Source organism: Brassica napus, chromosome A6, assembly GCF_020379485.1.
Source record: "Brassica napus cultivar Da-Ae chromosome A6, Da-Ae, whole genome shotgun sequence".
Taxonomy (NCBI): Eukaryota; Viridiplantae; Streptophyta; class Magnoliopsida; order Brassicales; family Brassicaceae; genus Brassica; species Brassica napus.
The window spans coordinates 18322192-18346661 of NC_063439.1; the positions used below are offsets into that span (position 1 = coordinate 18322192).

A 24470-nucleotide genomic window follows, 5' to 3' on the forward strand; every position below is an offset into this window, starting at 1 on the left:
TGATTTTCCTCCTCTTCTTCCTCAGATTCCTCTTCCTCTTCTGATTCAGTTTCTGATTGTGAACTTCCCGAAGTATCTCCACCTTGACCAGTAGATTCTCCACTTCCTGAAGCTTCTCCACCTTGATCGGTAGACTCTTGAACTGAACCAGTTGTAGTCGGTCCGTGGATCAGATCAGTGCTAAAAGTGACTTTCTTCTTCTTCTTAGATTTAGTCGCTTCCTTCTGATCTCGATCTTTATACAGCTTCTCCTCATCAAAGACTACATTCCTGCTGATAGTACACCTTTCCTCATCTTGTAACCACACCCTGTAACCTTTAGTACCATGTGGATAACCCATGAAGAATCCCTTAACAGCTCTTGGACTTAGCTTGTCCTCTGTTCTGTGTACATAAGCAACACAACCAAACCGCCTGAGATGACTGTAATCAACCTTTGACCCTGACCATACTTCCTCTGGAATCTGAAACCTCAAAGATGCACTAGGAGACCTGTTTATCAGATAAACCGCAGTCGACGCTGCCTTAGCCCAGAACTTCTTCTCTAACCCCGTTTCTGCCAACATACACCTGATCTTATCCGCTATTGTCCTATTCATCCTCTCAGCCACTCCATTCTGCTGTGGAGTATAAACGCAAGTCTTGTGCCGTTTAATCCCTGAGTCTTGACAAAGCTTATCCATCTGATTGTTGCAGAACTCCAATCCATTATCTGTCCTTAGACACTTGATCTTCTTCTTTGTTTGATTTTCCACAAGTGCCTTCCACTCTGAAAAATTCTCAAACACCTCATCTTTACTCCTTAAGAATCTGATCCAGACCTTCCTTGAGTAATCATCGATGAATGTAAGAAAGTATCTACATCCCGACAGAGTTGGCTCATTTGAAACCGAGCCCCATAGATCACTGTGAATGTATTCAAGAATACCTTTAGTAGTGTGTTTCCCCTCTGGAAAGCTTTGCTTGTGGGACTTTCCAAGTACACACTCCTCACAAAAATCTAATGTGTGGACCTCCTTTGAGTCTAGATAACCTCCTTTGACCAGTAGATTCATGTTCTTCAGACTCATGTGTCCTAACCTTGAGTGCCATCTGTTTGTCAAGTTCACTTCAGCTCTGACTACAGATGCTTCTTCCTTCACCACCGACCCTTGCAAATAATAAAGCCCATCTTGATATTTCCCAGAAATCACCTTTTGACCATTCTTGTAGAAAGTAACCATGAAGTCTTCCCCTTCATACTTGCAACCGCTCTTTTCTAACTGGCCATAAGATATGAGATTCCTGCTCATGGTTGGCATATATCTCACCTCAGTCAAGATAACTGTAGCTCCTTCTGAGTTTATGATCTTCAGCTTGCCCATACCTTTGACTTCACTTGAAGTATTGTTACCCATCAATACCTTTCCACCTTCAAACTCCTTGAAATCAAATAAAGCATCTCTATCTGGTGTAATGTGGAATGTACAACCAGAATCCATGACCCACTCACTCTTGGGGTCCTTTTCACTTGCTGTCAAGATCATAGGAAACTCCTTTTTCTGAGCAACATTTGCAGAATCAGTTGCTCTCCCATTCTTCCTTTCAGGACAATCTTTCTTGAAATGTCCTTCCTTCCCACATACCCAACACTCTCTAGCTTTCTGTTGATTCCTTGGTCTAGATTTAGACCTTGAATCCCTGCTCTTGGATCTTCCACTCGACTGACCAGAACTCTTCCTCTCAGGTCTACCCCTGGACACAACCAAACCTTCTGCATTTGACTTAGCCTTTCCAATGAGCCCCTTTTCCTTTAGCTCAACTTCCTTGGCATATGCAGAACTGGTTACTTCATTCAGAGTCAGTGTTTCCTTCCCATTACCGTATTTAAGTGTATGAACCAGTGAGTCGAACTGCCTTGGGAGACTCGACAGGACCTGGATAGCTTGGTCCTCATCACTCACATTAATGTTCAAACTCGCCAAATCGTCTACCAGTTTCAGAAACACATCAAGATTCTCCTCTACGCTTTTGTGCTCTTCCATCTTAAAGCTGGCAAACCTCTGCTTCAAATAAATTCGGTTAGGTAAGGACTTGGTTTGATCATCTCTTTCCAGAGTCTTCCACACTTCTAGAGCTGTTGTCTCCTTCATAACCTTCCATAAGATCATATTGCTAAGAGCAGAGCATATCAGATTTTTTGCTCTCTTATCCTTCTCCTTTTTCAGCGGATACACCGGAGAACTCATAGCTTCTGTGACCTCACCTTCCTTTTCTTTCCCTTTAACAGAACTGCTGGATCCATCTTCTTCAAGAACAAAATCCAAACCCTGAAGCTCAAGCTGCATAAGCATTTTAAACTTCCATAACCCAAAGTCTCCTTGACCGTCAAACTTCTCCACCTCAAATTTACCTTGAGCTGGCTCCATGACTCAAGACTTTAACTTCTGCTAAAAAAACTGAACACTCAGACCAGAAATCCGTAACTTCTTCAAACAACTCCAAACACTGAACAGAACCAGAAACCCCTGAACATGTGCAGCCAAACACCAATAGCAGATCAGAAACTGAAACCACAACCTCTCCTCTGCTGAACCTGATGCTCTGATACCACTTGTTGAGATATTTCTCCTTAAACCAGTTAACCGGTTTATATCTCACTTGACTAATTTAACCTAGCACACTTCCTGATGTTGTTTGAGTTTGTTAAAGGCACAAGAGAATTTTTTGACCCAGTTCCCTTTCGGTACATCTGGGGAGAGGACGGCACTCTCAACGATTCACTAGTATCAAGTGTTTACAAGAGCTTTCTTTACACAACAACCTCTGTGTCTCTCTATTCACCTAGAGACAACACAACAATGAGCTAAAGACCTAAGCTCACTGAACCTGTGTGTATAAGAGATGAAACCCACACTCCCTAGAGAAGAAACAGCCTGAGACTCTTGACCAGATCTCCCTTTGGCTTCTCCTTGTAGATACTCCTTCAAACTCTTCTCTTTGCTCTTGCTTCTTGCCTCTCTCCTTCTCTAATCTCTCCTTATGTTAAATGAGTGTTAGGAGGCAAGAAATTAGGTTTAGAGACTATATATAGTGTCTCCCTAAACCTAATCACTAATGGACTTTCGACCATAATAAAGCCCAACAAGTCATAAACAGATTTCCCATAACTTAGCTTCTCAAGTCTTGTGCTTTCCTCAAGTCTTGTGCTTTCCTCAAGTCTTTTGCTTTCTTCTCAAGTCTTGTGTATATCATAACTCAGCCAAGAAAGTGTTATCCACCAAATTGCTCATAATCAACAAGTGTAGAACATTCTCACTACTCAAAATTTATGTATGTGTGACCGTGTCCATCTCTATCTACTCATTCCTTAATATTGGATGTATGTCACAAAATTACACAAAAGGCCATGGTTCGATTTGATCAATCACTGGACCACAAGACAAACATTCTCAAAAAACTGGAAGAAGATCTGTCAGGAACACTAAACAGTAAACAATCAAATCATAAGCATCTATCATAACAATATAACCCTGAGGAGGCTTGTATTTCAATTAAATAGACAAGTGCATTATAAAATCAAATACGGCCCATACTGATTCATCGGCCCGCTGCACTTGTTAACTTCAAATCAAAGTGGGGAAATCGGCTAATTCATGCATCAACAGAGCGCTCCGGTCCCGATCAGTACATTAACATATTAGCTGTGCGAAAACATACATCAACATATTATTTATTCAAATTTCATACATCAACACCCAAACAATAGTTTTATCATACATACACCCATTTTCCGTTATTGAGCCATGACGGAAGCTGAGCTGCTCGTTTTGAATTAATTACGTGGCTTTTCTATAATTTATTGTCATTATATTAATTTTAAAAAATAATAAAAATAAACCTTTAATGAGACGACATCGTTTTCTAATTCCCAACAAAACAAAAAAAAAAAAATCGTTTCTCTTTCGACATAGGCAACGAGGTTCATGATAGAACATAAGAGAATTTGGTGAGAAATCAGAAGATCTAACCAGAAGAAATCGAAAGCCAAATAAATAATCAGAGAAAAGACCAGAGTGACATCGGCTTGAGATCTCCAAGATGAGGTACCTCTCTTTCTAAATCACCAACATTGGAATGTGTCTGAAACTCATATATATTAGGAATTGCGAATCACGAGTTGAGAAATTCATGTTAACAATATTGAATTTACACTATTAGAGTGTTGGGAACAAGAGTAGTCGAGATTAATTGTAATAAGCTGTGAAAACATATAATGCACACAAGGTGTTCGATTATATGTGTCAATGAAGTTGTTTTGTGTTCTTATGTCAAACTGATGTTGTTTTGTAATATTTCAGTGGTGATATCGACGTCACTTTCATTGTAAACTATGAGGGGAGGTTTGAACAAAAAGAAGGAGCAACTTGTTATGTAGGAGGGAGAAGCCATTATCTACAATCTTATTTCAGCTGAAATAGTAGATATGTACAAGCAAAGAATTTGGTACAAGCTGCCATACGAAGACATGAGTGATCTGAAGGTCTTATGTGATGGAGGGACAAATTTTCAGAACTTGTGTAGGGCTGCGCCATGGAATAAACTCATTGAGTTGTATATGGAGCACGAAAATGCTCACAGTGAGGATGAGGAGAATGCAAACAGAGGCTGTGAGAATGAGGCAGAGTCAAATCAAGAAAAAAATGGTCAAGAACGTGTGGAAGCAATTGTTGCTGAGTTTGTCGATGAGGCAGAGGATAATGAAGCTCTTAGAGATACTCCTCCAAACTCGGATGATGAGGAAGAAAATATCGGTGGTGAGTATGAGAGATGGAGAAGAGGAAGTGGAGAGTTGAAGATCATGCAAGTTTTTGAGAGTATTACCGAGTTCAAGGAAGCTGTGTTGGAATATGCATTGTTAGGAGGCTGGAATGTCAAATATACGAGATGGGGAAATAAAATCAGTGAGGCAAGATGTGCTGTAGTGGGTGATATTCCGTGTGGCTGGAGAATATATTGTTCACTCGAGAAATCAGTGCAGAAGTATATGGTGAAAACATATCAAGAAGAGCACTCTTGTACCCCTGACGGGTATTGCAGATTACTAACTGGCCAAGTTATTGCTGAGCTACTGATAAACGAGGTTAGAAATGATATGAAGTTGCCGCCGAGGGTCATCCAAGACATCATCCAAGACCGCTACAGATTGACAGTCACGCATGATATTGCTCGGAAGGCGAGGAAGAAAGCACTAGATATGATAAACGATGAGTTTGATCACAATTTGCAAGGATGAATGACTACAAAGAGCAAATTCTTATGTAAGTTTTCTTGGTGACCTGTTTTGTTTATTAAGAGTATTATGTGAACTAACATTTGATCATCACAGATCGAATCCGGGTTCTACAGTTGATCTGGTCACAACAACTAGAGAGGATGGAGTTGAAATCTTTGATAAATTTTATGTCTGCTTCGAAGCACTTAGGACAATATGGCGAGCTCACTGTCGCCCTATTTTTGGGATCGATGGTTAACACAAGACAAATTCATAATACAAGCCGTTAACACTTGGAAAAACCAACAATCCGAAAATAGCAAAAACCAAACAATCCGACAAGCATATTCATTCCAGTCTTCCACATAACTACATAGCAAAATAGTAATACCCAATCATCATTCCAACTCCACAAATTACCATCTTTTTCAAGGTCTTCACATCTTTCTCATACCCATGAACCAACTCTTTCATCTCTTTTATCTCATTCCCAAATCCAGTTAAAGCATCAGTCAAATCTTCAATCTTTTTGTCATAGCTTTTTATTAGATCTTCGCATCTCTGATTTTGAAGCTCGAAATGGCCGAACTTTTCATCAAACAAGCTCTTCATATCCTCAATTTCTTCTACAGCTGCTTCATCTGTCCATTTAAACAGATGATTTTTATCCTACACAAGAAAATCATTCACTTTAGCTAAATAAAACAAACTCAAATCAGACAGCCATGGAACAGAGACAATATTTTTTTTTACCTCTTCACTACCATTAGGACAACCATGGAAAAGCCTTCCTGGGTTCTTGGTGGTTTTTGAAGTATAGATCACAAAGCCTGCTCCACATTTCTTACAAAATCTAGGAAACCCTCTTTCTCTTTCTTTCCTGCGGCTCCAGTTTGTGCTCATGGCTGCTCAATCCGAACTCAATTAAACAACCTAGAAATACACCTAAAACTTCATTGGAGACTAAATCGTGACTGTTACCTGTACCATAGGAGGACTTAGTGTTCGATGAGCTCGACATTCGTGATTCTCTCTCTCAGACTTCTACTATTTTCTTTCTGTCATGGTTTAGGGTTCAATGAGGAAGATGATGTTTTTGTTTCTGAAAACGTCAAAATGACGCCGTTTTCTATTAATATTTATATAATTTTTTTTTGGTAGGAAATTAATGTTTCTGTAATATATCCACCGTAATTATCCTTTAAAACCACGTAATCACACGTTAACTCCACGTAAGACACCGTAAACGATAAACTAACGGAAACATGATAAGTGTATGATAAGATTATTGTTTGGGTGTTGATGTATGAAATTTGAATAAATGATGTGTTAATGTATGTTTTCGCACAGCTGACATGTTAATGTACTGATCGGGACCGGAGCGCGCTGTTGATGCATGAATTAGCCGATTTCCCAATCAAAGTGTGTGAGTTTAACCACTATTGTGACGTTGTGACACTATTGTTTATTTTCAGAATCTTATGATATCTACAGTTGTTGTCCCAAAAAAAAACTGATATCCAGAGTTGCATGATTAAGTAGATGTATAATGTATTTCAATATGAAAGGTACAGTTGAATAATAATTAGTTTCATTTCAGTATTTTTTTCACTAAGCTTGTTATTTGATTTATTCTATGTTTTGTCAATCCCCTATATATTATTTGAGAAGCATTGCAACATTTTTTTGTAGTTACATGTCATCACTAGAATGATTCTTAGAATCCTTAGAGAAATAGGTTGGTTCATCTAAATATATAATAAACTTTTTATTAAACCACAATAAATACATTATTAATGTGCTTCATTATTTTCTTAAATAAGATTACGGAATTGCCTAATGTGGCTAAAGTATATATGCCAATTAATGATTTTGAATAATAAATATTTGATAAAAATTAGTGTGTATTATAATTATATTTTTTTAAATTTAAGCTATTAAAATAATTAAACAATCATAGTAACCATATAATAAAAAATTAAAAAATTATTTATATATTATATTTTGAATTTTTAAAAACGAGTATAAATTACTAAAACTGTTAAAAGTTTCACATTCAAATTTTGTGATCTATCATTTAAAACTTTTGTTATGACATGATACAAATAATTAAAAAATAATATAAGTTGAAAGTCTCATTTAATAAATATCAAAAATAAAAGATATATAAATATATGTATCATTTTAAATTAAACTATATGCCATATAAAAATACATAAATATCTTAATTTTGAAATTTGCTTTGAACATTTTTTGATAAAAATTTTGAAAAAATATTGAGAACTTAATTTTTTAAAATATTATAAATTACTTAAACCATTAATCCCACAGTAAAAATTTTGTCATCACTAATTTAGACTTTTTGCTATAACATATACAAATTATAAAAAAAAATATGAGCAAAAAGCATCATTCTAATAAATATTAATATTAAAATATACCATATATATGTTACTATCATTTAAATTTAATTATATATCATATTAAATAAAAAAATATTTTTTCGATTTATAAAATTTATTTATATGTTCGCATCAATTTAATTATATAAGTAGTAGATAATGATTTTTTAAATTATTCAATACATATTTATTATTTCATAATATGTTATAAACATATAATATATAAAATAATTTTTATATATAATGTTTATTCCGCGCAAGGCGTGGATCTTAACCTAGTTTATTGAAATATCAGCCACCTAGATTTTATTTATTTAAAGAGTCTTAATTTGGAAGTGTTGGTGGGAATAACTTGTAGTAAAATACTAAAAACAATACACCTTTAAACTAAAGAGCAAAAGCCCCGTGGTCCTCTCCTTGTGAACACCTCTCCAGCTAACATACTTCTGCATTTCGTAGTTATGGTGATTGCGTCGATGTAGTCGTAGGTATTACTCCAATAATTAGTTTATTTTATAAAAATATATCTTATATATAATTTGTTAATCATTTATCTACATTTTTGGTAGATATCCTCACACAAGTTTGGCTCCAACTCCCCACCTATAAATCATTATCTAAACACATATAAGTAATATGCACTTTTATTTTCTAAACCAAAACTTGTACAAGTTGCTATGAACCTTTGTGAAAAGTTGGAATTTTTATTAATGGTAGCTGCCAACGAAACTCTTGTTGGCTGATATTACATTATTGAGTTAAAATTGATGATTATTTTTATTAAAAAAATATAGGTCCACATAGAAGGCCAGTTTATCCAAATATATTTAATAAATGAATATCTTAAAATAAAATTTTATAGTTCAAACACTATTTGTATTTTCAGCTTTAACTAGAAACAGTATACAATATAACCTCTTTAAATTAACTAGAGTCTTTGTCCGCGCTACGCGCGGAAAATGGGCTATTTCAATTTTGTGTTCATTTGAAATTTTTTCTTATTATTAGTAATTTTTATATTAAGAAATATGGGCTATTTTAATTTTGTGTTTGATTTGAAATATTTTATTATTATTAATAATTTATATTAAATATTTGTAAAATGAGAGCAATTTAACTCTGAAGATTATTATGTTTAAATTATATTGTAAAATGATTAATAATCATATTTTGTTTAAATTATAATAATGATTTTGTTTAAATTATACTCTGTTCTTGCTGAAGTTAAATTTTTTTGTGCTCATATGTATATCATTTTTAAATAAATAGGTTGGGTATTATGGCGGTCCTATAGCTTTTTATATTGCTATATTAAATCACAAAGTTTATATCATTTACTATATATCATTGAATATTATAATGTAGTTTTTTCTTGTTCTAGGCTGTTAAGTTTCATAAACGCATTTCTATAGATGTAGCACATTGGATAATGAAACATTTGCTGGTTGATTGGTTGCAAAACTGATTGATTTGGAATGTTTAGTTGCAAAACTTGTAGATTTTTAGGAAATATACTTTTAAATTATAATTTGTATTGTAAGTAGAACATGAGTGCGTATGTATTAAGGATTATTAGAACTTGTTAGATTCCTTGACTGCGAAGTAGAACTTGATTATTATTATTTGATTTACCATCTTGCCCGTTTTATGTAATATTATAGGCTTTAGCCACAAGCTTTACTCAATGCAAAGGAAATACATGAAATTATTGTCACTACTTTATATTGCTTTTCACATAAAACGGGCCATTCTCTAATTATAAAAAAATAAAATATTTGATTTACTGTATAGTTATTGGTTGTTATTTTTTGAGATTAGACATTTATCTCAATCATATTATATTATTCGATATATAATATATATTGAATAGAACATACAATGCGGTCTTAGATATAATATTAGTAAAGCCCATAAAAAATGTATCAAGTGATAATAAAATATAAAGATATTTTATTTTTGAATATAGATCAAATAATTTAATAACAGGTTCTACTTATATAAATTATGTAAATATGTAAATCACTAATTTATAATTTTGATGAGACCATATATTTGGTTAAAATTTTCTAAAAATATTATCTTATTATTTATCAATTCGTGATAAATTTAGCCGGCCTAATTTGGGACCGGTGAGTTTTATTAATTTATTGAGTATTACATAAAAGAGTATTAATTGATGGAGTTTGTTCTGTTCTGACTGTCAAAATGTTAGCACTTGTTCTGATCTTAAGTAGATGTTGACCAATTCTAATCATAAACTCTGAATTATATGAGTAGTAGTATGGAATAATGCCAAGTAAATTCTTTAAAGAGATGAGGATAACCAAATTGTTTAAAGAGATGAGTGTATCCAACTAACGAAAAATGTATTCAAAGAAACATAAAGACCGACCAAAAAACGGAAAGTATGAAGATAGAAATAGAAAAACGCAAAGTCGTTACGTAAACATCAAACCGAACTCATACTGCAGCAAAAAACAGTCACTGCGTATGAAGATAGCTGAAGCTGCATTAGCCACTCTTGGAACGCTTGGCTTCGTCTGATTCAATACCCTCAGACGCTTTTCTAACCCGACCACCAGCGGCATCCACTAACCCACTGGAGGAACCGGATACTTCACTTCCAGTCTTCAAGAAACCATCGGACGTAGCTGGAATAGCGTCTTCGACCAATGGTTCTATAGGATGTGGAGCTTCTGGTGGAAGTATCTTGGTGACGGTTATGGTCCGTGTCTTCCCTTTCAAGTTATGATCGGAGACTTTCACTATGAACCTGTGTGTCTGCCCGATTGTATCAAGCAAATCTTGCGGTACCGGCACGCAATGGTCAGCTTCCACGCTCTCATTAGACTAACATTCAAGAAAAATTTATGTGAGTTCAAATATTATGGGGCTATATATACACAGATTCTTAATTACCTCAAAGTATCTGGCAACTAATTCTGAAGCATGCTTTCCAGTCAACTCTTTGCCAGCATCACCAAGAATGACAAAAACTGCTTGCTCACTCTTATCATAAACAGATATCCTGGTTAGGTATCTGCAATGAGAGAAGATAATTTATTAGTGCAGGCAAAAAGTAGATGAAACTGTGTAGACATCACTTACTGAGCAACGCCCGTGACTTCACTCTTCATACACTTCTTATTGTTACAAATCAGGGAGGTAGGCCCTTTGAACGCCTTGCTGTTACACCCATCGCATGAAATATAATACCAAGCCGAACCCTGGATAACATCATCTATAGTTGCTGTGCATTCAAACCAAGCAACCTACCATAGTGGAAATTAGAAAAAACTATATCAATACAGAAGCATACGACAACTAATTTGGAAACAGAACAAATCTTGTACCTTAGCAGTTGGCAGCTTTATGTAGGAGAAGAGTTCCTCAAGAGTAGCTGTCTCAGGCTTAGTGACAACCTCTGCATTAATCTTGTTAGCAATTTCCGAGTTGGATCCCAACCTGAGAAAAATGGAAGCGCGAAAAGTATGGCAAGGTCAAATCGCATGAAATGGCAAACAGAGGTCGCTTGTAAAATATAAATACAAAAAATGCTCACCACCCGAGGTAATCCCTGCTAGGCTGAACATCAGTATCCATAAACACTCGAGATGATGCCATCGAAGTCAGAGCAAGGGTTCCTGATCAGACCACATGATTTGATTATTACCAACCAAATACTTAACGATGCCACAAAAGCATTAAAACAGAATTTCGTACTATAGATCTGGCTCACTTAACAATAAAAATGTCCAAATACATTTCAGTTCGAATCACCACACCTAAGCTATACATTACTAAGTAAATGTTACCTCCAAGATGCTTAGGGTTGACTGTGGTGACCAAAATAACGCTTGGAGTGCTTCCATAAGATTTGAATTTCTCACAGAAGTCCGATGCGGCTTTGTCCCATAGATAGAGCTTCATTACTGGCCCGCTGCATAACATTAAAACCATGTGTCAACCATAACTCACACAGAATCTAACTCTATTTGGACAGACTTACTCGTGTGTCTGAACATGAACACAAAGATGCCGCTTCTCTGCTATGCCGGCTTCGTCGAGAACAATATGATCAGTGATAGTCTGCCCATTCACCAGCTTCATGTGGCCAACATAGTCTAGGATAAAATATTTCATAGTAGTATATTCAGTAGATGTAAATATATAAAACCTAAAGATTTAAGTATAAACACTTGAGTAGTTAAACAGAGATTACCATAAAGATCAATTTTGTGGTCACAATTAGCCTGGAACTCCTCGTAGTTATGAAACCTGAACCTATCCTCAGGGATTGAAACCGGGGGGTTATCAACAACGGATAGCTCAGAATTCCAAGCGAAGGTGACGGTTGCGTTATGATCAGAAACACGATACTGAGTTTTGTTTCTGGAGCCGAAAAAATTCTTCAGTTTGTAAACACAACCCGATATCAGCTCATATGACCCAACCCGTCCCGATGGAACATAACCTTGAATAACAGCTCCCTATAGATGATTTCAAATTCACGATCAATAGAAATCTAACAATGTCGAGCAATTATAAATAAGGATCAAGAGTAGCAAAATAGTTGAAGACGAACCTCTTCATCGATAAGGAGCATTTCCTGTCCAATGAGAGTTTTCGTATTTGGATTTCGAGCCTCCCAGTAATGAATCAGACGGAACCTCAAGTCGACCTCTTGTGGGCCGAGTTTCACATCTCTGAAGAACATCATTTTATCGTCATGCGCGGAGGAGACGGCGGCAGAAGTGTTTGACTTCATCGGAATAGCAGACGAAACAGCAGACTTCCCGTTACGCTTCATCGCAGTGGCGGAGGAATCGACGGACTTCCCGTTTGGCTTAGTGGACGCGGAAGATGCGACGGTCTTTTTGTTGGTAGTGCGGAGGCTTGAGATCGGAGAGTGTCCTTTGGGTTCCATCGCGACGATTGTTTGAGAGAGAATTTTCAATTTTGATCGACACATAACTCAAGTGAAAAGATTTATAAATAGAGAGATAGAGAGGAAGATGAAAAGAATCCATTCAATGAAATCAATCAAGGTTTGATTAGAGCGTGAAGTAAAGAGAGTATGGGATGAAACGGATCCAGAGAGAAGAGTAAGAGAAGAGGAGGAAGTCGAAGAGAAGAACGGCAAGATCACCGAAGTCGGAAGAAGGAATGATTGAGAAAGAAAGACGAAGCCCTAATAATCGAAAAAATCTAAAACCAGAAGCCCAAAATCAATTATACCAAACACGAAGCCCAAACGAAATTATTAAGAGATGACATGTCTCTTTGCTGCACTATCATTGGTGGAATTTCCGATCCGACGTGGCACCCTTAAGGAGCCTGCATATCGCCCTTTTAATAGAGTAAGATACTCTATAAATTAATATACACTAAAAATCACTATAAAATAATATAATTTTATAGTCTCAAATTGAATTTTTGGTTCAATTAATATATCGATAAATTAATATCTCTATAAATTAATAAAAAAATTATAGTTTTGGTGTAGTCTCAACATTATTAATTTATAGAGTTTTTACTGTTATTTATGTTTATAATCAAGTAGGATTAACATTTCATTGTAGAGAAATTAATACTCCCTCTCTTATAAAATATTTGTTGAAATGATGGTTTCAGCTGTTTTAATTTCGTTTCTATATATTTATGTGGTATAGAGAATAACAACAAAACATGTATTCGACAGTTGAAACATGTTTACGTATATGATATCAGCATGCCACTGTTGCTCACCGTGACTATTATTAACTTGCGAGAATAGCTATCTCGGCACATTTCTATAGTTGATGGTAAAATATTGGTGGCATAAGAGGATACTAATGCTTTTTGGTTTCATTAATGTATCAGTTTAACTTTTTTATTTTTGTCAAAAAAAAAAAAATCGATCCGAGCCAACAAACACACATAACAACAACAACAACAAAAAAACTAAAATAAAATACAGATGTTTATTTAATGAAATACAAGATTATTATTTTATTTTTTTTGAAAAAGGGCTTGAAATACAAGATTATTACAGTCTTTTTATATTCGAATAGAACTGACATAATTTTCTTGGAAATATTGTAAAGAGGAAACAGAAAAGAAAAAAAAAGCAGGGGCTTCCTTGTATGTATGTTCTGTTGTGCGGTTTGCTTTATAAAGTAAATCCCATTTATTTCCTTTTTATTCTTCTTCTTCATCTTCTTGGGTTTGGCTGTGTATGTGTGTGTTGAGATTCATTCAATCAATGGCTTCAAGTGCTTCAAAGTTCATAAAATGCGTGACGGTTGGTGATGGCGCCGTTGGTAAAACCTGTATGCTCATCTGCTACACCAGCAACAAATTCCCTACTGTGAGTTACTTCATTCATTTAAATCTCTCTCTCTCTCTCTCTCTCTCTCTCCTCTCTCTTCTCTCTCTCTCTCTCTCTCTCTATCTCTCTCTCTCTCTCTCTCTCTCTCTCTCTCTCTCTCTCTCTCTCTCTCTCTCTCTCTCTCTCTCTCTCTCTCTCTCTCTCTCTCTCTCTCTCTCTCTCTCTCTCTCTCTCTCTCTCTCTCTCTCTCTCTCTCTCTCTCTCTCTCTCTCTCATCTTTTTAGTTTATCTCTGGATTCTTCATCAGAATTTTCTTCATGAACAGCTCAAATAAGTTACCATCTCGTTGCGGTTTGATATATGGATTGAATTTTGTAACAGGACTACATACCAACAGTTTTTGACAACTTTAGTGCAAACGTTGTAGTTGAAGGCACCACTGTGAACCTAGGGCTGTGGGACACTGCTGGTATGAATACTAATATCCATATTTGAGATTGTTGCATGCATAATAACCATTTTCCATGTTTGATTGAGGGCTTTCTTGAGAACTTTATATCCCTTTTGAATTTACCTTTGTTCCCCTGTTGTGTTTTGTGGTGCAGGACAAGAAGACTATAACAGATTAAGGCCTTTGAGTTACAGAGGAGCAGATGTTTTCGTCCTGTCTTTCTCCTTGGTCAGCCGAGCTAGCTACGAGAATGTTTTTAAAAAGGTTTTGATTTTTGAAGATTGATTCATCCATCCTTCTCTCTTATGTTGGAAACGAAAATATCTAATGCTATATGACTCTTCTTGTTGAGACAGTGGATCCCTGAACTCCAACACTTTGCCCCTGGAGTTCCATTAGTCCTTGTTGGTACCAAATTAGGTAAAAGATAACTGATGAGCATTTTTTTACCAACATATTCCTCTTATTCATGATTCTTACAACATCCATGTAGATCTTCGTGAAGATAAGCATTATTTGGCTGACCATCCTGGACTATCCCCTGTAACTACTGCACAGGTTTGATCATCTCAGTAAACGCGTTTGATCCTTTTGTATACGTTTGATAAACACATTCCAATATGTCACACACAGGGAGAGGAATTGCGTAAGCTAATAGGTGCGACATATTACATTGAATGTAGCTCAAAAACTCAACAGGTATTGTTCTATACTAATACCTTTACATTGAATCAATCGCCTTCATAGTAGACAACTCTTCTCTTCTGAAAGTTAACATTTTGCAGAATGTGAAAGCAGTTTTTGATTCGGCGATCAAGGAAGTGATCAAACCGGTGGTTAAACAAAAGGAGAAGACCAATAACAAGAAGAAGCAAAAGTCTAATCATGGCTGTTTATCGCGAGTCTATATATAATATATATCCCAACAAACTCTCCCCCTACATTTCTTTTGAAATATACTGACCTTACTACCTCTTTGTTTTTGGGCAGAAACGTTCTGTGTGGGAGGATAGTGACTCGGCACTGATGATGATGGCAAAGCCCACTCTTGGGTTTCTGTTATAACACATGTAGATGGAATCATGTAAGAGAGATGATTAGCCTCTAATCAATCAATAGTTTACATTGAAGAGATACAGAGAGAGAGAGAGAGAGAGCTTACTATTACTAACTCAACTATGTTTAACTGTTTCAGTCCACTATATTAGCCTTTTTGTTTGTAACAGAGAATAAAAAAGTTCCGATGAGAGTCTACTAGACAAGAAACGGCTTGAGAACCTGTATCAGTCGCAAAGACAGTCAATGATCAAAACGCAGAGTTTCATCAAAACATCACGGAACATAATTCCAATGGGCCGGAGAAACAGTCTTGCTAAACTTGGGCCTTAACCGGCTCAGAGTAAACATACCTTTTCCTTTCTTTTTGTTTGCACATTTTTGAAAAGGACCTTTTGTGTTATCCACGGTAAACAAGTTGAAAGATAACACTATTGCCACACTTATACATCACGTCACAAACTATAGAAACTAGTGTGCATCATTACTTATTTATTTTCGAGTTGGTGAGATCGGAGTTCCATCTTTTCATTGGGTATGGGGAACAGAGAAAGACAGGAGCAGATTGGCTCTTAGATCTAAACCAACCATGAGCCAGCCTTTCTGTTTTTTGTTTTCTCATAAAATTTGACCCTCCTTACTATATAGTGTATAATAAAACTAACTCGCTCATAAAAAATGCGTTATAAACTTATAACTAATATTATCATTTATCAACGCGTTTTGAGAATAGTAACACTTTTCAAACGCCTTACATCCAAGTGTAAATCAGACACTGCAGTATTACGGATTGTATATTTTGAAAACGTGTGTTATCATATCAATCAAACCCGTCATCATGTTAGCTAAATTGGTTTTTATGAGATTGTAATCTTATTAAATTTTGTGGGGAAGAAAAGTAGAGAAGGCACATGAGAGTTTTTGTATTGTGTAATTTCCCAAAGGTACGCCAAAAAAAAGCTTGCTCTCCCACCCCCATGTGCACCCTCTCCTCAGTCCCCACTTTTTCCCTTTTTCGATTAAATTAATTAGTTGATTTCTATTTCATCTTTTTCTGTCGGCTTTTAATTTCCTAAAAACACTTTTGTTTGTTTTTTCATTCTTGTATCACACTTTTTAGGCCTGGGTTCACACTCACAGTAATAATAACTCAATAATACTTCCCACTCGTAGGACTACTACAACAAATTAGAGAATTTTTGTAACTATTTTTTGAGCAAAAGAAATCTCGAAACAAATTAAACAATAACTTATTTTAAAGATAGACAGCAAAAAAAGATAGAATTGATATCAAATCATGCTACATAACAAAATGATAAAATTTCAGAACGTTGGTCGATATATATCAACTTTGACAACAACTTGTGAGTTTCCAATTTCAATGATTATTATAGTATTGAAAACCCGCTCCTACAAAATACTTGATGGCTCAAATACATGATTCGCTAATTAGTGGTTTAATTAGCATTCTTGTTTAATTTTTCAAGCCAGATTCTCAATCACGTGCAAAGTTCCTTCAAACAATCTTAGCTGGTTAGCTAGCCATCAATTAATTACCGAGTTTTCATGTCGGATACTCAAAATTAATTATATATACTACGTACATGACTGACTGACGTAATTAAATAATGTATTCATATCTCATTTCAAATGTTCAAATCTTGTGTTTTGCCTTAAAGGCTCGCATGAATAACGTGTGAAAGACCATATCAAGAAAATTCGAATCGAACCCATTCAACGAAACATGAGATTTTTTAATATGTTTATATTTCGGGTAAAACAGGTAATTGTTTATTGTGCATGCAAATGTAAAAAGTATTAGTCTAAAGTGTCTAACACATACGCGTTTTTGTTTGTGCTGTTTATAAACGTGGGTTTCCTATCATATAAGTATTTTACAAAGAAATATAAACTTCTTTTTTTGACAACAAAACATTTAAAGACTCGTATAAACTCCATAAATTAAATTAGTAATTTTGCATCTATGTGAATGACGAAAAACAATTGTTTATACATTGCAATATAAACAATATTTATACATTGCAATTTGTCGGCAAGATATATATACACAAGGTGAGAGTCAAAACAGCTGTGCTAGTAATTACCATAAATTCATTTGAAAACGATGCATCATTGACAAAAACATTGAGCTAGAACTTAAAACAAACAATAATAGTAACTGTAATGTAGAAAATCAAAATAAAATATAAACATAGCTCCTCTTAATAGTAACCTTGTTTATCTTGATAAAGTTGTACTCGAGAAGCTTGTTGGCCAAATTAAAAATTGAGTCCCATCAGCCAGTGGAAATGTGGAATATATCTCGTCCAACTAAATCGATTACAAATATTGTCGTTTTTACGTTAAAAGTATATCTTTATAATTGTTTTATGTAAAGATCACGGGATTACAAATGAAAAAGGTGGACGTGACATATATCTTTTATGTGTGTTCCTCGTTATCTCTAGTTTTATGCTTTATGTATACAATTTAGACAATACCACTTAAGATTCTCCAATCGAGTTTAGTATAAAATCAGACCATGTGGATGACTTCAAGTGATGCCCTATTTACCATGTTGATAGTAATCACAAAGAATCTATTCGATCTACTGTATCCAATTTTTTTTTTAAAACACTATTACTGCATTGATATATAAATGTTACAAGCTGATAAAAGAGGATCGACATCAATCAAATCGTGCCTATACAAAAAGGTGGCTTTAGCCAAGATGGAAAACTAACATCAATATAAGATTGATAAAGATCCTCTTTAATCACACTTTTTGCAATGAGCTTTGCACTGATAAAATGTTGATGAGAATGAAGACTTTCTGGTCAACAATATCTTGCAGCCATGCTAATAAGTGGGAGGAAAAAAACTCGAGAGAAGACCTAGCTGATGGTTTGGAGATTGCATCAATGAGATCATAGTCATCACTAGCAAAAATGATAGCATTAAGATGGAAATTTTTCATACTCTCAAATGCCCAGTTCCAACTTTCAAAAGATGCTTCAAACTTACTAGAGATACCAACAAAAGATCTCCTACCATGCATAACCACTTTACCTTTGATGTTCCGGAGAATCCAATAAGCTCCAGCTTGATGATTATCTTTGTCCCAAACAGAAGCTATATCACATTTTAGCCAAAAATTTGGAGGAGGTTTCCAACCAAAGATAATTCTTTTTTTCCTTTCTAAATCAATGGCTTTTTCTTGACTATCAGCATCCTTAATCATGTACTATTGATCCACTTCTTGAAAAATATCTTTAGTAAAGGAGATACCTAAAGATATTTTTCCTTCAAAAAAGAAAGCGTTCCGGTTCTTCCATATAGACCATATGATCCAAGGACCAGTTCTTCTAATGTATTCAGGAATGAGAAGATTGTTCCTTGTCTTTAAACACAATAAATGTTGGAATAGACTGGCGAAGAATCAAAACCATCAAGAGGATGAAGGAAGTTACTATTCACCCAAGTTTGCCTCGCAATGGTGCAAGAGAATATGCCATGATTTAATGATTCACCCTCCAATTCATATATATGACATCGAGTATCAATTTTCATACCTTGATCTATGAGGTTGTCTGTGACTGGCAATGCTTCACTGATAGCTTTCCAAAGAAATATCTTGATTTTTGGAGCAGTATTGAAAGATCAGATACACTCCTTAATACCATTTAAAGACGACAATATACCTCATGCTACAAAAGCTTTTTACTTGCTTCCTTTTCAGCTAGCAATATCTAGATCTTACTGAGTATTCCCCGAAGCGGGAATGATTCCAAATGAAGAAGTCTGACGAAGTGATAACTGGCTTGATCTTGAGAATAATCTACATATTTTGGGGATATAAGAGATCATTCAATAAGATGAGGTTCCAATGATGAAAGTTATCCAGAAGAAGGTCGCTTATTCTAAGATTTAAATCAACTAGAATGTTCTTGATAAGGGGGATACACATCCTATCACCATCTACCAGCCAAGAGGAAGACCAGACCAAGAGACACTTACCATCTCCAACCATGTGTCTTAGACCTTTTACTAAAAGTTCTCTGTCATATAAAATACTCCTCTAAGCAAAAGAAGGCCTAGAACCTAAAGGAGCTAATAAAAAGGAAAATATATGCTCTTTAAAAATCTGCTGAGAAGGGAAAAAAGAAAAGAGAGGATTCTCTAAGCTTGTTTAGCTAGAAGAGCTTGATTCTTAAAACCCAGTCCTCCACGATCTTTAGGAACACAGAGTTTATCCCAGCTAAGCCAATGTATTTTTCCTTTATCTTCATGAGAATACCACCAAAATGTAGCCATGGCTTATGTCAAATTCTTACAAGTCATCTTTGGAAGTCTGAAACAACTCATAGCATGAATAGCATTGCTAGAGTTACATATTTTAAGATGATTTTTTTTCCTGCTTGAGAAAGAAATTTAGTATACCATCCAAACATTCTACCCTTCATCTTGTTCTGAATATAGTTAAGAATTTCAATCTTAGAACCACCAAAACATTACGGAAGACCTAAGTAAGACCCAACTCCACCTTCAGAGAAAGTTCCCAACGTAAATTGAATATGCTCTTTCAATCTCTGATCAATATTCTTCCGGAACGTGAGATATAATTTTGCAAGATTTATTACCTGTTATGTAGGTTCTTCATATTTGTTGAAAATCTCTTGAAAAGCATGACATTGAGACAAGTCAGCCTTGAAGACAAACAAACTATCTTCCACAAAAAAACAAATGATGAATAATAGGCCCATCATTAGAGAACTAGATACCTTGCAAAGAACCATTGTCTGGGGCTTGATTGAGCATGTGAGTAAGTCCTTCAGCACAGAGAACAAACAAGATAGGAGAAATCGGATCACCTTGTCTAAAACCATGTTATGGAGAAATGAAACCATAGGATTGACCGCTGATAAGAACCAAATACTTAATTGTTGAAACGCAAGCCATAATCCAAGATACCTATTTGCCATCAAATCCAAGAGAAGACAAAAGAGCTTCCAAGTAGTTCCATTCAACTCTATCAAAAGCTTTGGACATATTCGTCTTGGCTGCCATAAAATTCCTAGAAACAAAATCATGAGTACGAAGACTATGAATCGCTTCATGCGCCATGATAATGTTATCAGAAATAAGCCTATCTGAAACAAAGGCCGACTGAGACAGTAAGACAATATCAAAAAGGCAAGACTTGAGTCTTGAAGCAAGGATCTTTGATATTGTCTTGTACATAACCGAACAGAAGCTGATTGGTTGAAGATCAGACATTAATGTAGCATTAGTCTTCTTAGAAATTAGACAAATCTGAGTGTAGTTCCACTCTGAAAGCATGATACCAGAATCAAAAAAATGAAAGAACTTCTTTTGTAAGCCGATCACCTAAAATTTTCCAATAGGATTGAAAGAAGAAACCAAACATCCTGCTCAGAAAGCACTATCTGGCTTAATTAAGAAAAATGCTTCCTTAACTTCATGAGGGGTTACCTTTTGAGTAAGGTAATGATTCATTCATCCAGATACTCTAGACGAGAGGTCTCTAAACAAGTACTTATAGTCTTCAGAATTTGAAGATTTAAAAAGGTCCTTGAAATATTGAATAGCTACCTGACCTTTAGAAGCTTCAGACCTTTGAGCGTTGCTATCTTTATCAAAGAATTTGACAATCTCATTCTTTGCTCTAGAAATCTTAACAGCCGCATGAACCACTTCAGTATTTCCATCGCCATAGAGGATCCAATCATCTTTACTCTTTTGTTTCCAAAAATTCTCCTCATCTCTATAAGCCAACAGAAGATCTTTCTTGAGGCTAACCATCCTGAGAGTTGAGGGATCAAGAGAAGATTGCTCTTGTTCAAGTTCTTGAAAATTGATAATCCGAACCTGAGAGTTTGCTAAGTTATCTTTCTTCCATTGACTAAGTGCTTTCCTGCACTGACAAAGACGAGAAGAAACTGAAGAAGAGTCATAATAATCAGGCGAGTTCCAAGCCATCTGAATAGCTTCTTTAACCAGAGGCTTTTGAAGCATTCTCTTATCAAAACGAAAGGAACCTCTATAAGAATCTTGAGATGACAAAAGTTTAATCACCATCGACTGATGGTCCGATCATCTCTTAGCTAGAAAGGCTTGATTAGATGCAGGGAATTGTTTAAACCACTCTTTGTTACCAAAAGCTCTATCAAGCTTACTTTGGATCCAAAGGTTTTCCCTTTTACCTCCCCAAGTAAGACAGTTTTCTGTACCTGGAAGTTCAATCAAGAGTCTATCATGAAAGCAAAAGGCAGAAAAGAGTTATCACTTTTGCGAGGGACACCGGTCTTCTCCGAGTTATTTAAAATTTCATTGAAGTCTCCAAAAATACACCAACTACTCTTACGATTGACACCAAAGCGTGTTAGACGTTCCCAGACAATGTGACGAAGACTAATAATAGGATTCCCATAAACACACGACAAATATAACTGCTTATCTTCATATAATATTTGTACATCCAAAATATTTTTGTTTGCATACAAGATATGAATACACTGTTTTTTCCAAAAAAAAAGCAAGACCACCAGCTGTATTTACAGGGTCTACAGTGTACAACCGATCATATCCTAGCCAAACTTGGATATCTACTAGAGTATTCCGTTGATTCATAGTTTCCATAAGAAAAAGATCTCAGGGAAGTACGTACGTCGCAATTCCATGAGCCTTTGAACTATCAGTTCTTGAGGACACCCCACTCCTCGACAGTTCCAACTGATGATACTCATATTAAGCGTTGGACGGTCTCTCACGTGGAACCATCATTGATGCATTGCTCTTAGCAGTTTTGGATGCACCCACCAAATCTCCTTCAACCTTTCTGTTTTTCTGCACACTCCCTTCAGGACAAGCTTGTATTCCAAGAGATTCTGATACTTCTTGAGTGTTCTTCCGTGGTTTAGTAGTCTTCATGTAGTTTCATGGCGTCCTTTTACTTTTTGTTTGAGTCGTTGTTGCGTTAGATGAGAACATTAAAGGAGAGCTTGATTGTTGAACTAGAGAGCTTCCAGGAACTTGCAAAGCCAGTCGACAAAACACGTTTGTAGTTGGGTTGATCATAGACTGTCTTGCTGATATTGCTAACGCCATGAGCTTAGGTTGAGAACCGGAGAAGTGAGACTGTTGTGCCAGATCACCTTTATCATAACCAAAGACTAGACCTTTTCCTTTATTCAAATCTTTAATAAAGATAGGAGGTGGAATGAGTTGAAGAAATGACTTATGGTGATGGGATTCTGTTCTACTTCTTTAACACAGGAGATTACCCTTTGTTCACGAACTTGTCAATCTTCATTACTTGAGGAAAGAAGATAGCCACGCATGTCTTCTAGAATCTTAGGAGCAATTATAGGCCGACAAGAAATATGATTGATTCCTTTGATCTTCTTTTAGGACACCAAACAGAGGTTCATTCTCAGATAGAACCTGAGGGGGTTCTGTAGACATGAAACTAGAAGAGCGAATATTTGAGCTTTGTGCATGTTCCAGAAAAGGACATCGTTTTTTTGCATGCGTTAATCTTTGACAATGGTAACAACGTTTCAGCACTTTTTCATAGTAGTAATAAATTGTGGTCTGACCACCACCCGGAAAATTCAAAACTCTTGATTTCTTCAATGGTTTGGAGACATTAAAGCGGATCTTGACCCTGACATAGTCCCGACTTTGTGGTTTTTCTGGATCGAAAGCCACTCCTTCTACATGGCAACGAGATCACCGAGATCAGAGATAACTCTCTTGGTATTGTGATTGACCGGAATGTTGCTGATCCTGACCCAGATTGACACATATTCGAGGTAACCCGGAGGAGGCTTCTCGATCCATCGCTCAATAGTTAAACCCCAGTCGTCAAAGGTTTGCATGCCTTTATCTTGAATTTCTTGCAGATAATGCTCATGATTAAATACAAACTGGAATCTTTCTTTTGTTAAAGCAAATCCACGAAGTCGATTAGATTTTTGCCATTTTTTGGTAGATCATAGATCAGTTTAGAGATTCTCTGAAGTTCTAGGTTGAGAAGACGACTGATAATACTGCATGCATTCTTTTCAGATGCGTAATACTTAGAAAGATTTGGAAGATTGAAAGGACTATCATCATCATCTATGAGAGAGGGAGAGAGCATCACTCTATCCATTTCAGAAGACATAATGAGATTAAAGTGGGAATAGATGGAAGATGAAAAGAATAAAACGGTTTAATCGAAAAAACACATAAAAGATTAAAGACTTGAAGTTTTTTTTTTGATCGAAGAAACTACAAAAGAGAAACTAAAGCTCCAAACAAGATTTTCTAGAGAGAAGTTGTTGAGTTCTTTCACATTTATTTATAACTGATATCTACTGCATCCACTTACTTTCTATAAATTTAATCAAAAATTATCTGGGCATATTAAAAACCAACTAGAAAAATCTAGTTAGTGATCAAAACAAATATAACTCTGATGGTACATACATTTTTGGGCAAGCAATTTGAAGTAAAACTATTTTGTTACTGCATACATTTTTCAGCATGAACAAAAAGAATGATAGCACCGGAGTTTTAAAAGTCCAACATCGTACATAATCCATCACCAGTAATCAACTATTATGGAGAGGAAAAGTTCCCAATAGTATACTTTTGTCTTTTTCTCTTATTACAGCCCGTCAATTTAGAAAACTGTATATAGAAAGTGATGCAAGAATGATGGTTTGGCAAAATTCAATAAGAGAACTATGAAAACTATTTAGCTTCAATTTGACAAAAAAAAATTCAAACATGTAGAAATGGGGTAAAAACTTTTATAATTAGTGAGAAAAAGACACCCTTTAATGAAGAAATAATAAAAGGAAAGATTCGTCTCGTCGCTTCCTTTAAGTTCACATCCCTTTCATCTCTCTCTCTCTCTCTCCAGCTCTTTATTTATGTATTAATCCAATCAATTTTATGAGGAATGTAGTGGTTATTAACTTACTATTA

The 24470-nt window shown here is 35.5% G+C and overlaps 3 protein-coding genes across 9 annotated transcripts; 1 reads left to right on the forward strand and 2 right to left on the reverse strand.

Moving 5' to 3' along the window:
• Positions 1 to 5623: 5623 nt before the first annotated feature.
• Positions 5624 to 6275, reverse strand: LOC125609974 (uncharacterized protein At4g04775-like). Its single transcript, XM_048781609.1, has 3 exons — positions 6236 to 6275; positions 6008 to 6159; positions 5624 to 5923 (listed from the first exon to the last, which is right to left on the reverse strand). Exons 1-3 carry the CDS (start codon positions 6273 to 6275, stop codon positions 5624 to 5626), a joined length of 492 nt encoding a protein of 163 aa, XP_048637566.1.
• Positions 6276 to 9835: 3560 nt separating this feature from the next.
• LOC106400741 lies at positions 9836 to 13014 on the reverse strand. Its single transcript, XM_013841117.3, has 9 exons — positions 12242 to 13014; positions 11879 to 12146; positions 11666 to 11780; positions 11472 to 11596; positions 11219 to 11300; positions 11010 to 11121; positions 10765 to 10928; positions 10576 to 10696; positions 9836 to 10506 (listed from the first exon to the last, which is right to left on the reverse strand). Exons 1-9 carry the CDS (start codon positions 12626 to 12628, stop codon positions 10168 to 10170), a joined length of 1713 nt encoding a protein of 570 aa, XP_013696571.1. The 5' UTR covers positions 12629 to 13014; the 3' UTR covers positions 9836 to 10167.
• A 734-nt stretch (positions 13015 to 13748) lies between these two features.
• On the forward strand, positions 13749 to 15915 carry LOC106351846 (rac-like GTP-binding protein ARAC10). 7 transcript variants are annotated; one of them, XR_007340136.1, is made up of 9 exons: positions 13749 to 14005; positions 14348 to 14435; positions 14572 to 14681; positions 14774 to 14837; positions 14911 to 14975; positions 15051 to 15116; positions 15203 to 15315; positions 15408 to 15501; positions 15644 to 15915. XR_007340136.1 is itself a non-coding variant. In XM_048781901.1 (9 exons), the coding sequence occupies exons 1-8, from the start codon at positions 13874 to 13876 to the stop codon at positions 15480 to 15482; spliced, it is 717 nt and encodes a 238-aa protein (XP_048637858.1). In that variant the 5' UTR covers positions 13749 to 13873; the 3' UTR covers positions 15483 to 15501; positions 15644 to 15915. The 7 variants fall into 7 exon arrangements, 4 of the variants coding, with proteins under 4 accessions (XP_048637858.1, XP_048637857.1, XP_048637859.1 ...); XM_048781901.1 differs by having other exon boundaries at positions 15203 to 15319; XR_007340137.1 differs by having other exon boundaries at positions 15216 to 15315; positions 15408 to 15915.
• Positions 15916 to 24470: the final 8555 nt, after the last annotated feature.

What these genes read in the sequence shown, in the direction of transcription:
- LOC125609974 (XM_048781609.1), bottom strand. Translation starts at nt 6,275, where the DNA reads ATGTCGAGCTCATCGAACACTAAGTCCTCCTATGGTACAG. An exon ending in TAAGTCCTCCTATGGTACAG is followed by an intron (nt 6,160 to 6,235) that starts GTAACAGTCACG and finishes CGGATTGAGCAG; the next exon opens with CCATGAGCACAAACTGGAGC. An exon ending in GTCCTAATGGTAGTGAAGAG is followed by an intron (nt 5,924 to 6,007) that starts GTAAAAAAAAAT and finishes TTTCTTGTGTAG; the next exon opens with GATAAAAATCATCTGTTTAA.
- LOC106400741 (XM_013841117.3), bottom strand. Translation starts at nt 12,628, where the DNA reads ATGTGTCGATCAAAATTGAAAATTCTCTCTCAAACAATCGTCGCGATG. An exon ending in CAACCCTAAGCATCTTGGAG is followed by an intron (nt 11,301 to 11,471) that starts GTAACATTTACT and finishes TGGTCTGATCAG; the next exon opens with GAACCCTTGCTCTGACTTCG. An exon ending in AGCAGGGATTACCTCGGGTG is followed by an intron (nt 11,122 to 11,218) that starts GTGAGCATTTTT and finishes CATTTTTCTCAG; the next exon opens with GTTGGGATCCAACTCGGAAA.
- LOC106351846 (XM_048781900.1), top strand. Translation starts at nt 13,874, where the DNA reads ATGTGTGTGTTGAGATTCATTCAATCAATGGCTTCAAGTGCTTCAAAG. An exon ending in CCAGCAACAAATTCCCTACT is followed by an intron (nt 14,006 to 14,347) that starts GTGAGTTACTTC and finishes ATTTTGTAACAG; the next exon opens with GACTACATACCAACAGTTTT. An exon ending in CCCCTGTAACTACTGCACAG is followed by an intron (nt 14,976 to 15,050) that starts GTTTGATCATCT and finishes TGTCACACACAG; the next exon opens with GGAGAGGAATTGCGTAAGCT.